Below are 13,779 nucleotides of genomic sequence, written 5' to 3' on the forward strand. Positions count from 1 at the left end.
GAGAGAGAGAGAGAGAGAGAGAGAGAGAGAGAGAGAGAGAGAGAGACAGAGCGCAAGGCAGGGAGGGTTCGAGAGAGAGGGAAACACAGAATCCAAAGCAGGCTCCAGGCTCTGAGCCGCCAGCCCAGAGCCTGATGGCGGGGCTCGAACTCACAGACCACGAAATCATGACCTGAAGGCCCCCCCCCCCCCAGATGTATCTTTTTTTTTCCCCAGTATTTTGTTTCAGATGTATCTTTTAAAAGGCATAGAAAAAAGTTTGTAGGCAAATATGGTAAAACATTAATCATTAATAGTAGCTGCCTCTGGGTCCTGGGGGTTCTGTTTTTGTTTTTCTTTCTTTTCTGATTTTCCCAAATGTTTCCACAAAGACTTGTATTTTCATGATAAAGAAAACTTGACAGAATCTTTGTTATCATGTAAAACCATTCCTCTTGATATGCCTGGAGCCCCTTTCCTGTCTGCGAGGGTCAGTGCCACTAAAAACAGCGGCCTTGTCCTCAACCCCAGTGCCACCCACCTTCCCAAGTCCAGCTCTGCTTGTGACTGGCTTGCACACCCCATCGCTCTGATGGCTTCCCAAGACTCTCAGAATCCTGGAATCCTTTATTTTTTAAACATTTATTTATTTTTTTTGAGAGACAGAGCACCAGCAGGGGAGGGGCGGGGGGGGGGGTGCACCGAATCCGAAGCAGGCCCGACACCGGGCTCGAACTCACCAACCGTGAGATCACGACCTGAGCCGAAGTCAGACGCTGAACCCACTGAGCCATCCAGGCGCCCCTAGTGTTAGACTACCTTGACCTAACACTACTTTCTATATGTCAGAACCTCCTTCCCAATCAGTGTGTGCTGCTAAATGTTACCAACCAGCTCTGGGAGATGGAAAACAACATCTGCCAATTTCCCTGATGTAAACACTTCCACTGTGGTCAATTTCAAGCTTCCAGGAAGACATTACTGAATGTGCTGTTAGGAAGAGGTGTGCACAATTGCTTCTTACAAACCTACACGTGCAGCCTCCACCACACTGTTGGTTCCCTCCAAAGCCTCACTGCTGCTGCGGTGCCCGGGGGGCTCAGTGGGTTAAGCGTCCGACTTCGGCTCAGGTCATGATCTCACAGTTTGTGAGTTTGAGAGCCCGTGTCGGTGTCGGGCTCTGTGCTAACAGCCCGGAGCCTGGAGCCTGCTTCAAATTCTGTGTCTCCCTTTGTCTGCCTGAGACCCACTCACCGTCTGCCTCTGTCTCTCAATAACAAACATTAAAAATAAATAAATAAATAAGCATTTAAAAACTTCAAACAAAAAAAAACCCCACACACAAAACCTCACTGGTATTCCTTAAAGTATTTTTCATACCACTGTTGCGACTCTTCTGCATAGCAAAAACTATTCCAAAATAGAAGGTTTGGAAAGTCTACCAGAAGAGATACAAACTTATTTGGCAAACTTCTTTCTCAGCAGAACGCTAAACTCTTACCCTCTGAGAAAGAAATGAGAAAATAATGAATCAGATGGATTGCCAGGACAGTATCCAAAGGCATTGAAAATCTATAGATGGGTAGCCGGGGAGTTCTCCCCGAATATCTGAATTTTAATCTTGGTGAGTGGGTGTAACCACAGAAGGTGGGAAAGAAATGCCATCTTAAGATAGAATCTGATCAAGTGCATTCAAATCAGTTCTCAAGAAAGAAATTTCTATGTGACCTAAAGGGGGTTGCTTGGTATGTAAATCATAAAAAAAAAAAAAAAAAAAAAAAAGACAGAGAGGTTCTCCAATGATTTTCAGGGGAGTTCTGATCCAAGATCATCACTATTCCAGGATTCTTTTTTTTTTTAAAGGATTTTTAAAAATATTTATTTATTTTGAGACAGACAGTGAGCTGAGGAGGGACAGAGACAGACAGACAGACAGATGCAAAGCAGGTTCTAGACTCTGAGCTGTCAGCACAGAGCCCAACGCAGGGCTCGAACCCACGATCTGTGAGATCATGACCTGAGCCAAAGTTGGATGCCTAACTGAGCCACCCGGGCTCCCTTTCCAGGATTCTTTTTGAAGGGGAGACAGACTGGCCTTTTCGCAATGAGGACAGATGCACTGTGTTCTTCTGTTCTTAGAGCTGTGTGGTACCAAACGTTGGAGGACACGTAGCTAATTCCTTTGTCCGATGTCAAGGTTCCTTGACTAGATTTTGTCTTTCCACTTACATTTCCTTATAGAAAAGAACGGAGAGTTGGGCCAGCCAACATAGACGTTCTGTTGCCCTTCCCCATTTCAGTTCATTTATAGAGAAGCTGATATTCCCACTTTTTGGTCAATCTATCATGAGTCTGATTAGCCAGAGCCCGGTGTACCTTTCCTCAACGGTAAATTAGGATCGATAGCGTACCGTGTATCTGCCAGGCACAATTCTAGTTGCTGGGAACACAATAACGAACCAGACAGGTTCCCAACCCTACACAGGTTATATTCCAGTGGAGAAAGCCAGACATGAGTAGAGCAATTGCACACATAAATGGATGTCACCAGTATGTGACAGGCTCTATGTCTGCTGTGAGGGGACATAACATGAGAAGCCCACTTAGTCTTGTAGCTCAGGAAAGGTGTCCCTCAAGAAGTGATTTGACTGGCCACGTAAACTGGGAGGGCTCCCAAAGCTGAGGACTCTGCCCTGGACCGTGGGGACTCCACACAGGCAATGCTGTGGTGCTTCGGCCGGGTACCAGGTACTTCATCACCCTACAATACTGAACAGTATTTTGCCCTTTTCTTCCTCTGAGTATGTAGAACTCCGTCTTCTGTCAAGGTTATCTGTGCCTTTTGGGGTGCCCAGATGGCTCAGTCTGTTAAGCGTCTACCTCTTGGTTCCTTCTCCGGTCATGATCTCATGGTTTGAGAAGTTCGAGCCCTGCATTGGGCTCTGCCCTGGCAGCACAGAGCCTGCTTGGGATTCTCTCTCTCTTTCTCTCTCTCTCTCTGTGTCTCCGTGCACCCCTACCCCCCACCTGCACAGTGTCTTGTCTCTCTCAAAATAAACTTAAAAAACAAAATTTGTTTTATTCTTTTTTTTTTTTTTTAACATTTATTTCTGAGAGACAGAGACAGAGCACGAGCAGGGGAGGGGCAGAGAGAGAGGGAGACACAGAATCCGAAGCAGACTCCAGGCTCTGAGCTGTCAGCACAGAGCCGGAAGCGGGGCTCGAACTCACAAACTGTGAGATCATGACAACCAAAGTCAGACACTTAACTGAGCCACCCAGGCGCCCCCAAAAAACAAATTTAAGATTATCTGTGCCTTTTTTGAGTTTTGGATGGAAGTTGGCAAGGGTTGTTACCACTCAGTGCCCTTGTCATATCATGGAGCCTGTGCCTTAGGTCAGTGAGGACACTTCACCAATGTCTCAGGGAAATGAATCAATTAAGACTGGCACATGACACACGGGAGGTACAGTCACACAAAGACGACAGCACTTTTTTTTAAGGAATAACTTGATTGAAATATAATTCACATAACATCCAATTCAATTATTTAAAGTGTACAATTCAGTGTTTTTTAATATCTGAAGAATGGGACCATAGCTCCAATCAGTGTTAGAATATTTTCTTCAGCACAAAAGCCATACTCTGCCCCTCCCTGTACTCTTTAGCAGTCCCTCTCTGGCTCCCCATTTCCCTCTAACTTCTCAACACTAGGTGTCTACTGATCTATTTTCTGTCTCCATGGATTTACCTATTGTGGACATGTCATGTAAGTGGAACTCTATACTATGTGGTCTTTTGTGACCGACTTTCACTTAACACGTTTCAAGGTTAATCCATGTTGTAGCATTTACCCGGTACTCCATCCTTTTTTATTGCCCTGTAATATTTCGTTGTATGGATACACCATACTCTATTTATCTATTCATCAGTTGATGGGCTCCAGGAGTTTCTGCTTTTTGGGCTATGATGAATAACGCTGCTTTGAACATTCCTGTACAAGTTTTGGTAATTGAAGTGAAATTCACATGGCATAACACTAACCATTTTTTGTTGTTGTTGTTGTTTTTTAACATTTATTTATTTTTGAGACAGAGAGAGACAGAGCATGAACGGGGGAGGGTCAGAGAGAGGGAGACACAGAACCTGAAACAGGCTCCAGGCTCTGAGCTGTCAGCACAGAGCCCCACGCGGGGCTTGAACGCACGGACCGCGAGATCATGACCTGACCCGATGTCGGCCGCTTAACCGAATGAGCCACCTAGGCGCCCCAACACTAACCATTTTTAGATCAATGAAGTGCCAGTTAGAGCACTGGGTGTTGTGCAATCCCCACCTTCACCTAATTCTGAAACGCTTCATCATTCCAAAATAAAACCCCCTGCTCATTATCCCCACTCCCTGGTCCCCTCATCCCCCAGCACCTGGCAACCCCCAATCTACTTTCTGCCTCTAGGATTTACCTATTCTGGATAGTTCTTGCCATTCAAATCATAGGGTATGTGACCTTTTTTGTCTGACTTCTTTTACTTAGCATAATATTTTTGAAGTTCATCTAGTGGAAGCAGGTATTAGTACTTCATTCCTGTTTTGTGACTGAATAATATTCCATTGTACACCCCCCCCCCCTTTATCCATTCCTCTGCTGATGGATACTTGGGTTGTTCCTACCTTCTGACTACTGTGAATAACGCTGTTGTGAATATTTTCCTGCAAAGATTTAAGTAGCTTTTTTTTTTTTTTTTTTTAATGATTTGGGGCATACACCTAGGAGAGTTGTTGGATCATATGGACAAACACATCTTTGAGAAGAGCAGGTAGGGGCTTTAAACAATGCGCCCAGACCCTTACGGGGGGGGAGGAGGGGAGTGGTGGTTTTGCGTTTTACAAAGGAAAAGGCGGAAACTTCAGAAAGCTGAGTGGAAGGAACGGGGAGTGACAGTGGACCACGCCGCATAAACGTATTAATTCAAGCCGGTGTTTGCGGTACGCGTCTACCAGGTCACGGGATTCTAAAACAAAACAAGAACCAGATCCAGGGTTGGGGACTCCCAGCCCAGGTATGTGGCTGCTCGTCTTCTCTACAGGACTGCTGCCCGCCTGGTTTGCGGAAGCAAAGCAGGTGGCCACGAGGGTAGTGCCGGAAACCTGGAAACTGGAAGAAGACCACAGAGTTGCGGGAAAAGCGGCAGCTTTCTTCCCTAGGAGGAGAGCCAGAGAAATAAACCGCGAGAGACGGGTTGTCCCCTGCTTCGTGGTCGCCTTCCACGACCTGGAGAGCGTCAGCGGACCGTAACACGCCAGTCTGCTTTAGAGTTTTCCCAGGGTGCTCGCAGACAACTGCTGTGGAGCAGCCGGGGGGCCGGGATCGGGGAGAAATAAATGCCTTGCGAAGCTCCCTAGAGCTCAGCCGTACGGCAGCCGCCCAGGCGGCCCCGCACCCAGGGAATCGACAAGATGGTGGCCGCGACCCGGGCGCTCTAGCTCCCGGGCGAAACTCTATGGCAGGCCCGAGGCCGGGAGGTGAAGCTGAGATGGGCGGTAACCCGACCACACTAGCGCGCTAGGAAGCGTGAGCGGAAAGAGCTCTTGCGCGCATGCGTGGACGGGGGGGGGGGGGGGGATGGGCTTTGAGACGAGGGGCCCACCCCGCAATGCAAGTTTTCTGAAACGTGTGAGTCGTTTAAGTCCAGTTAAAGCCGAGGTGGGGCGTTCCCAAGACGCATGCGTCCTAGCCGAGCCCAGCGCTACAGTGGCGTGGTCTTTTCAACGCCCGGCGTACAGACGACGTCTGAGGTGGAAGGGGCGGTCAGGATCCCCAACACGCATGCGCTCTGAGGCCGAGGCGTTCCCTCCGGAGGGTGTGGAGTGCAGGGCTCCTTATTGCGCAGGCGCGAGTCCCGTCCGGTAGGGGTAGTGGTCTATCACGGGAAGGGAAGAGGAGGTTGAAGGGCTTAAAAAACCGGGTGCGCCTGCGCACTGCCTACTGGTGGGAAGCGCTCTGGGTTGGGGAGGGGCGGGGTCACGCGTACGCGTCATTGGATGGGAAGGTGGGAGGGAGGGTGGAGATCGGGGAGGGTCTGTGCGCTTGCGCAGTGCGGGGGTGGAGGGCGGAGGGGATAGATAGCACGCTTGCGCGGCTGTCACAGGGCTGCTTGGTTGGTCAGTGGGGAGTCGGCGCCTGCGTACTAAGACCCGTGTGCAGCAGCGGCGGCGGCGGTAGAGGCGGCGGCGGCGGCGGCAGCGGGCTCGGAGGCAGCGGTTGGGCTCGCGGCGGGCGGACCGGGTCGAGTCAGTGCGTTCGCGCGAGGTGAGAGCGGGCAGGGCGCGCGTGCGCGGAACCTCGGCTGGGGCTTGGGAGCGGAGATGGAACTGCTCGAGGGTCGGGGAGGGGGCAAAGGGGAGCGGCGGCGGCCGCCGCACAGGGTTCGGTCCGCGAGCGGCGCGAGGTGCGGAGAGGCGCGGGAGCGCGCCCCGGTTGGCGCGCGGGGTGACGGTTGGGGCCGGCCGGGTGACGTTGGAGCGACGCAGGGCGGGGGACGGCGAGCCGCGAGGCCGCCACGCGGGAGAGGCCGCCGGGCGGCCACGCCGGGGCGAGGGCCGGGGGCCAGATCGGCCCGGAAGGGCCAAGGTACCGGGGCCGTTGAGAACCGGGCGCCGCGCGGCCACGTGAGGTGGGGGAGGGGGCTATTCGGTGAGAGGGCAAGTGGGGGGGGGCTGGCGGCCGGCCGGAGAGGGGGGGAGGGGAGGCGGCGTGGCTCCGGCCTGGCGCGGCCTTTGAGGAGGGGGTGGCGGCGGCACCGGAAGTGTCCCCCCTACCGGAGGCTGCCCTCTGGGTCGGAGGCCGCATGGCCGAACGTGGACGGGGGCCGCATGGCAGCGCGGGGACCCCTCCCCCCAGATCCCGGCCACCGGAAGCCCCGGGAGGCCACATGGTGGGCGGGAGCCGGCAACCCCCAGCGCGGAGAGAGGTGGTCGGTCCTCGCGGGCGCCCAGGGTAGCTTGGAATTTTGGGGAGGGGGCGAAGGCTGAGGCCCGCACCTGATCTCCCCGGAGAGCCCGCTGCGGACATATGTTAGCGTGCCCCCGCCCCATGGGCCCCTGGCGCGCTACCCCCCCCGCCCCGACTCCCCTGGGAAGTGAGGCGGCCAGCCAGGTGCGAGCAGCGCTCTCCCGTGCTGGGTGGCCGGAGAGACGGGGAGACTGAGGGCGATTGGACGGGAGCCCAGCTCTTTTCGGCCGCGCCGACAGCGCCTTAAAGTCCCGAGCAGAGGAGCTCCCCGCTGTGATAGGTGCTCTTCACCTTGTCACGGTCTTCCTCCTTGTGTCTGATTTGCGGGCTCCTGCTTTCAGAGCCCCAACTCTGCCGGCCTAACAGAACTTCTGCTACTCACTACTCCCAGCGTTTTGCTTTCATTTTATTGTCATTCACGCTGCCCACTCCTCCACTTTCCACTGAGCGCACAGGCCCGGCCTGAAAAGCCGACAGGACCGGTGCATCCTGGGAAAAGGGGGAGGGCCCTCGAGGAGAGGCCGGGTTCCCGGGTTCCCTTTGGGAAACGAGATGGAGGTGTTTGGCAGGGGGAGAAGTTAGAGAACAGCTTTACTTTCTCTCCCTCGGCTGTGTCGGAAAAGGCCTGTTGGAGAGGCGGGAATCCCCCAAAGAGGCCTTGTGGTTTCCTGTACCAGTGACTGGCGCGTGTGGATCGGGTGGGGGGTGTAACAGACGGGTGGGGCCCTGTCCTCCGGTCTCCACCCTCCCCTCTCCCCGCTACGGTAGCCCCGCCCTTTTGCTGGCTCGCGGCTGCTCACCTAATTATAGCCCTGTTCTGTGTGGGGAAGAGGGGTGGTTGGTTTCAGCGGCCAGGAACACCTGAGTCTCCCCCCGCCTCCCAGGAATTAGGCGTTTGCCCATCTTGGAGATTTGGCATCCTAACTCCCCAGAGCCTTCTGTTCCCGGGCCACCCCTTTAGCTTTCAGTTGGGCTAGGGGTCCGGCTCGTGTTCCCACCACTTCATACACACGCCCCATCTTAAGGGTTTGTGGTCCCAACTCCGTATTTAACCTGGGCACTTTGACTTTCATTTAGGCGGGTGATGGAACGGAGGGCTGTTTCCAGAGAGCAGTGGGGCAGATGGAGAGCTCTGTCGACCTCCACCTCTACTGACTCCGCTTCTCTTTGACTCTAGTTGGAATCGAAGCCTCTTAAAATGGCAGATGATTTGGACTTCGAGACAGGAGATGCAGGGGCCTCAGCCACCTTCCCGATGCAGTGCTCAGCATTACGTAAGAATGGCTTTGTGGTGCTCAAAGGCCGGCCCTGTAAGATCGTGGAGATGTCTACCTCCAAGACTGGCAAGCACGGCCATGCCAAGGTTAGAATCGGGTCTCTCCGTCTCTCGCCTTCCCCACACTTCCCTCATCCGTGGGGCTCCCGGCAGCAAGCTGCCCTCAGTCCTAGTCCTCTCCGTTCCCGGAGCTCTCTTTTTACCCCCCAGTTCCTTGTGTAGTGCTCAGCCCTGGCTGCCTTCCACCTTCCCCCGGCCTTCAGCCTTTCGTTACCTCCTGTGCCCCGTCATCGCCTTGTGTCCGGTCCTCTTCCCCACTGGTGAGTCTCTTAACTTTGCCAGGTGGTCTGGTCAGCAGCTCCTTCCTTCTTGGCTTTCACTTGTGGTTTTTCTTGCCTGGGGTTCTAGTTCCCAGGCTTTCTCTAGTCCCACTACAGAGCAGCTTCCCCTGGAGGGGGCCAGCGTACCTTGAGCTTCCAGATCCCCTCCTGCCCCACGCCCCCGATCTCCGATGCAGCGTCACGCTGCGTCTCCGCCTGCCCCTCTCCCGGAGTTTCCTGAGCCTCCACCTCGCTCTCTTGGATCTGGACGTTGTGGCTAGTGCTTGTCAGTTTTTCCTGCCCTCCCAAAACTCGACCTGACTCATCCTTGCTGGGGTTCTTGTGGTTTTGTTCCCTGGTTGGTCTGTCTTCTGTTGGCTCGGGGTTCACCCGGGGTCACCCCCAACGTCTACGTCCTCGTCTGTGTTCTTTTGTGGCGTTTATTCCCTTTGCACAATTTTCTGTCCCCAAAGCCTTTTTTTCTCCGCGCTCTTCCTTTCTTGTTGCTTCCTGTTTTCCCAAGTTCACCTTTTATGCTGATGTCCAGATGCTCTTCCACATGTTCCGCCTAGAGTCCTCCCAGTCCCCTGGGCACGTCGGTCCGTGTTCTGGTAGCTCAGGGTAACTGGCTGCTTGGAGCCTGCCCTCCTGTGTTCTTTGTGCTGTCAACCCCAAAGTCAAGGGCAGTCTTTCTGCCTCCCGTTCTTAAAGGCTTTAGTGCTGCTTTGGGCTGATTGGTTTAGTTCCAGCTCCCCTGGTCTTTTCCCTGACAACTTCGTCGGACTTCCCTCACCAGTCAGGAGCACCTCGAGCCTTTCTCTTTTCCATCCTAGAGCTTGGTCGGGTTTCTCTTTCATGTGATGCACACATACAGGTCCACCTGGTTGGTATTGACATCTTTACTGGCAAGAAATACGAAGATATCTGCCCGTCGACTCATAATATGGATGTCCCCAACATCAAAAGGAATGATTTCCAGGTATGTAGGTGGGTTAGTGGTTTGTCGGTGGCCAGAGACTGACCGGGAGAGAGGGGAACGGCCGGAGAAGGGGTTTGGTGTTAGAGGTTTGCCACCAGTTTGTCCTCAGACCCTTTATCCTCCCCCCTGCCTGGGCCAACCTGCAGCTTCCTTCCTCCTCTGCCCCCAGCTGATTGGCATCCAGGATGGGTATCTCTCGCTGCTCCAGGACAGCGGGGAGGTGCGAGAGGACCTTCGTCTGCCCGAGGGAGACCTCGGCAAGGAGATTGAGCAGAAGTATGACTGCGGAGAAGAGATCCTGGTACGCGCCCCCCCCCCCCCCCCCCCCCGGCCTGTGCCCAGCTCCTCTCCTCACACTGCTTCCTCTGACCTCATGTCTGACCTCCCCCACCCCCCCAGATCACGGTGCTGTCTGCCATGACAGAGGAGGCAGCAGTTGCAATCAAGGCCATGGCGAAATAAGCGGCTCCCAGGTGAGTGTGCCGGCTGCCCGTCCCCAGCCCCTGCACGTGCTCCGCGTCCCAGACAAAACCTGCCTCGGTCCTGTTCCAGGTTCCCCTTCCTGCCCCAGCAGGGTCGCCCCCCACCATGGACAGGACAGCCCAGTCTCACCAGGCGTCTCTCCTCCCCAGGGTGGCGGTGGCGGAAGCAGTGATCCTCCAGCCTGCAGAGGCCCCCTTCCCCAGCCTGGCCCAGCTCCGGCCCGGCCCCGGGCTGGACTCCTCCTACACGATTTATTTGACGTTTTATTTTGGTTTCCCCCACACCCCCTCAATCTGTCGGGGAGCCCCTGCCCTTCATCTTGCTCCCTTGGCCAGGAGTGAGTGACCCATGGCCTTGGCGAAATTGTCCTCCTCTTCTCCCCTCGCACTACAGTCCTGGTCGGGGAGAGGGGGCGGGTGCTGCTTGTGGTTTAGTGGGTTTTGTTTGGTTTTTGTTTTCTTTCTTTTTTTCTTTTTTTTTTTTTTTTTTAATTCAATCTGGAATCAGAAAGCTGTGGATTCTGGCAAATGGTCCTTGTGCCCTTCCCCCACTCATCCCTGCTCTGGTCCCTTGTTCCCCTTGGCCCTTTACCCCAAGCACCACCCCACAGACTGGGGACCAGCCCCCTCTCCTGCCTATGTCTCTCCCCAAATCCCTTTAGCTGGGGAGGGAAGAGGAGGAGAGGGGAGGGGACCTGCCCCCTCCTCAGGCATCTGGGAGGGCCCTGCCCCCACGGGCTTCACCCTTTCCTGTGGGCTCTCTCCCCGACACATTTGTTAAAATCAAACCTGAATAAAACTACAAGTTTAATATGAAGGCCCCAATTCAGTTGCTTCTTTGAATTGAATGGGCATTTGCGGACTGGAGGGGAGATGAGAAATCCTGTCCACCAAACTCGGCCATCCGTTCCCGGCAAGCGTTCACTTGCTGTGCATCTGCCGGCCACCCCGCCCCTCCAGAGAGCCCTGGCCGCCTCCGGGTGAGGCCACACAAACAGCAGCAGCAGCAGCCAGGGGCACTGGCAGGTAGATTTTATTGGACCGGGACACACCGGGGACCCTCACCCACGGCAGGGGGTGGGGGGAGGCTGAAGATAAAATCTGACGGTCACTTGTGGTAGAATCGCGGGTTCTGGCTGTGCTGGATGAAGGGGAGCCGAGGGCCAGGTTGGCTGGTAGCCGCAAAGCCCGACTGGTGGCAGGGACGAGAGGGGGGTTCGGTCAGCGAGCACCCTCTCCCTCCAAGCCCTTGAGCCCGCCCCCCCCCCCCCCCCGAGAGTGGGAAGGTGGGGGTCTGGGCGCACCTGGTTCCCGACCTTACCTTTCCCGCCGGTTGCATCTGCACGGGGAGCTGGGGAGAGGCCAGCAGTCCAGGGGCTGGATGCAGAGCTTGGGGATGCATGGGGCGCAGGGAGGACTGCGGAGAGGAGAGTCAGGACCGGAGGCAGCTGGGGGCTCCCCTGAGCACAGCGCTTCCCCCGAACTCCCAAGACCCCATGCTCTCCATACTCACAGAGTCCGAGAAGGCGGTCTGCTGGTTGGCGTGCTCCATCGGCTTCTGTAAGGACAGGGCGCCACCCGGCTGCAGGAATCCTAGGGAGGGAAGGAGGGGGGTGTGACGCAGTCGCCGGGGGTGGGGGAGGCGGGGAGGGCAGGGTGCTCGCACAGGGGTGTCGTCACCTGTCTGGGTGGGCTGGAAGTGGCCGTGCACTGCGTAGGGCTGTGGCTGGGGCTGCGACAGGTACTGCACTGCGGGGAACGCCGAAGGTGCTGAGGAAGGGACGACGCACGGCCATCAGAGCCTCCTCATCTGGGTCTTGCCAGAGTGCCCCCCCCCCCCCCCCCCCCCCGCCCCGGGCCCACCACTCACCTCTGAGCTGCTGGCTAGGGCTATAGGCCGGCTGCGTGGGGCCATAGTGCGGCGGGGGCTGAGCGGTCCCATAGGCACCGCCGGGGCTGCCTTGGAATTGACCGTGCTCTGGGGTCCCTGCGAAAGCCGCCGCTGAGCCCACGTAATGCCGAGTCTGAGGAGGGAGGACGAGAGCTGGCCGCTGTAAACTCCGAGGCGGGACCTCAGGGGCCCACCGTGCCCGGCTTTCCCCCACACCGTGAAGGGTCCGACGCCAGTAACGCCCATCATTTGAGTGCTGGGTCACTAAGGGCGCCTAGGTGTGGGTGGGAGAGGTCGGGGAAGAACAGGGCCGGACGCCCCATCCTACTCCTTACTGTAAGCACTTGGGGCCCGAACATCTGTTTGGCCCTGTCAGCCGCCATGAGGGTGCCTGGGCGATTGTGTCCTCCAGGGCTCCCTAGGGAGGGACAGGGGCTTCATGAGGCCGGAAGGGGTGGCTGTGACCCCCAGGAGGGCCCGTTTGGACACGCGGTCTCTCCACTCCTCACCCTGCATGCTGAGGAGGTGCGTTCCCGTGTGGACGGTCAGGCTCTGCTGGTACGCAGCTGATGTCAGAGTGGTCAGGTCACTGGGGCGAAAGGCGGGCGCGTCAGAGTCGGGGACAAGCGCCCCCTTTTGCCCCTAGACGCCGGTCGTTGTCACCCGATCCCAGTTACACCCTGCCCCGATAAATTTATTTTTAGCTCTCCAGTCCCACCTCTGCTCCTTTCGCCTCCGTTTCTCCTCCTCGTGTAAAACTTTCTTGAGCTGCAAGAAAAGCTGGTGCTTCTCCTCTTGTAAGGCCAAGAGCTTCTCCTGCAATTTCAGGATCTGAGAAGCAAGGGGAGCAGAGATGAAGGCAAGAGGGCCAGAGGGAAAGCGCTGTGAGAGATCAGGGGACTCGCTCACTTGCTCCTTGGTCTCCTCCAGAGACATTCTCTCTTCCATCTCCTTTTTCTTTCTCCTCTCCTGCTCCTCCTTCATCTTCTGTTCCATCATCTTGTCCACCTCTTCCTCTTCTGGAGAGAGAGTCGGGCAGAATGGGAAAACGGCAGGGTGGGTAACAAAGCGGCCTGTTGCGCACCGCGGGCCAGCGAGGCCTGGTCACCACGATGCTCCTCGTGCCTATCTCGGCAATGGCTCTTTCCCCGCGGAGGGGGCAGGCGGGTGGGTCTAGTAGGTGCTCTCCAAGGTCCTTCCCGACCCAAGGGTTCTGGAGCGGAGACCCGGCCTCCGGCTTCCACCACCCGCAGGGCTGTCTCATCCTTCCTGCGGCGCGGCCGCGGCGGCGCGCTGCACGGCCCGGGGTGGAGGCCTGCTCCGGGGAAGCGGCGCCTCCCCGGGGCCCTGTGTCCTCCCGCTCGGGCCCGGCTCACCTTGCCGCTTGCGCTCCCGCTCCATCATGATGTGCCGGTGCAACGCCCGGGCCATGGCGTTGGAAAGCTTGGGGCGCTCCAGGAGCGCGGGCATGATGCCGCCGGGGGCGCTCGGGCCGTGGGCGCCCGGCTCTGTCACTGACTGCCAGACCTCGGACCGGGCCTACCGGGAGGCGGGCGCTCAGGGCGAATCGCGCCCGGCCGGCAGAGGCGGAAGCCCTCCCGCCGCCCCCCTCCGCCCGGCCGGCCCCGGGGGTCCCCGCGTGCGCCGGCGGGCCGGGGTCTCCAGCCTCGGCGCTGCCCGCCCCCCGGCCCCTCCCTACCCGCCTGCTCTGCGCTTTCTCCGCGGCTCCTGCGCGCCTCGGCCGCGCGTCACATCCGGCCGCCGGGCCGACTCCTTCCGGAGCCGGGGCGGCCGCCGGCCTCGCGGGTCGGGCGCAGGGAAGGGCGGAAGCGGCCGCGA

The 13,779-nt window shown here is 57.0% G+C and overlaps 2 protein-coding genes across 5 annotated transcripts; one reads left to right on the forward strand and one right to left on the reverse strand.

Annotated features, from left to right (window-relative positions):
* Window positions 1-6,148: 6,148 nt before the first annotated feature.
* EIF5A (eukaryotic translation initiation factor 5A) lies at window positions 6,149-10,874 on the forward strand. Of its 4 annotated transcripts, none has more exons than XM_003996163.6 (6): window positions 6,149-6,290; window positions 8,170-8,355; window positions 9,463-9,567; window positions 9,737-9,868; window positions 9,967-10,040; window positions 10,200-10,874. In XM_003996163.6, exons 2-5 carry the CDS (start codon window positions 8,191-8,193, stop codon window positions 10,027-10,029), a joined length of 465 nt encoding a protein of 154 aa, XP_003996212.1. In that variant the 5' UTR covers window positions 6,149-6,290; window positions 8,170-8,190; the 3' UTR covers window positions 10,030-10,040; window positions 10,200-10,874. The 4 variants fall into 4 exon arrangements, with proteins under 4 accessions (XP_003996212.1, XP_006939810.1, XP_019672647.1 ...); XM_006939748.5 differs by lacking the exon at window positions 6,149-6,290 and adding an exon at window positions 6,482-6,611; XM_019817088.2 differs by lacking the exon at window positions 6,149-6,290 and adding an exon at window positions 6,519-6,654.
* Window positions 10,875-11,066: 192 nt separating this feature from the next.
* On the reverse strand, window positions 11,067-13,769 carry GPS2 (G protein pathway suppressor 2). The gene is made up of 11 exons (XM_023244734.2): window positions 13,640-13,769; window positions 13,317-13,479; window positions 12,850-12,959; window positions 12,659-12,771; window positions 12,450-12,529; window positions 12,276-12,358; window positions 11,920-12,073; window positions 11,730-11,819; window positions 11,563-11,642; window positions 11,371-11,466; window positions 11,067-11,241 (listed from the first exon to the last, which is right to left on the reverse strand). Exons 2-11 carry the CDS (start codon window positions 13,408-13,410, stop codon window positions 11,158-11,160), a joined length of 984 nt encoding a protein of 327 aa, XP_023100502.1. The 5' UTR covers window positions 13,411-13,479; window positions 13,640-13,769; the 3' UTR covers window positions 11,067-11,157.
* Between the last annotated feature and the right edge of the window lie 10 nt (window positions 13,770-13,779).

Source organism: Felis catus, chromosome E1 (genome assembly GCF_018350175.1).
Source record: "Felis catus isolate Fca126 chromosome E1, F.catus_Fca126_mat1.0, whole genome shotgun sequence".
Taxonomy (NCBI): Eukaryota; Metazoa; Chordata; class Mammalia; order Carnivora; family Felidae; genus Felis; species Felis catus.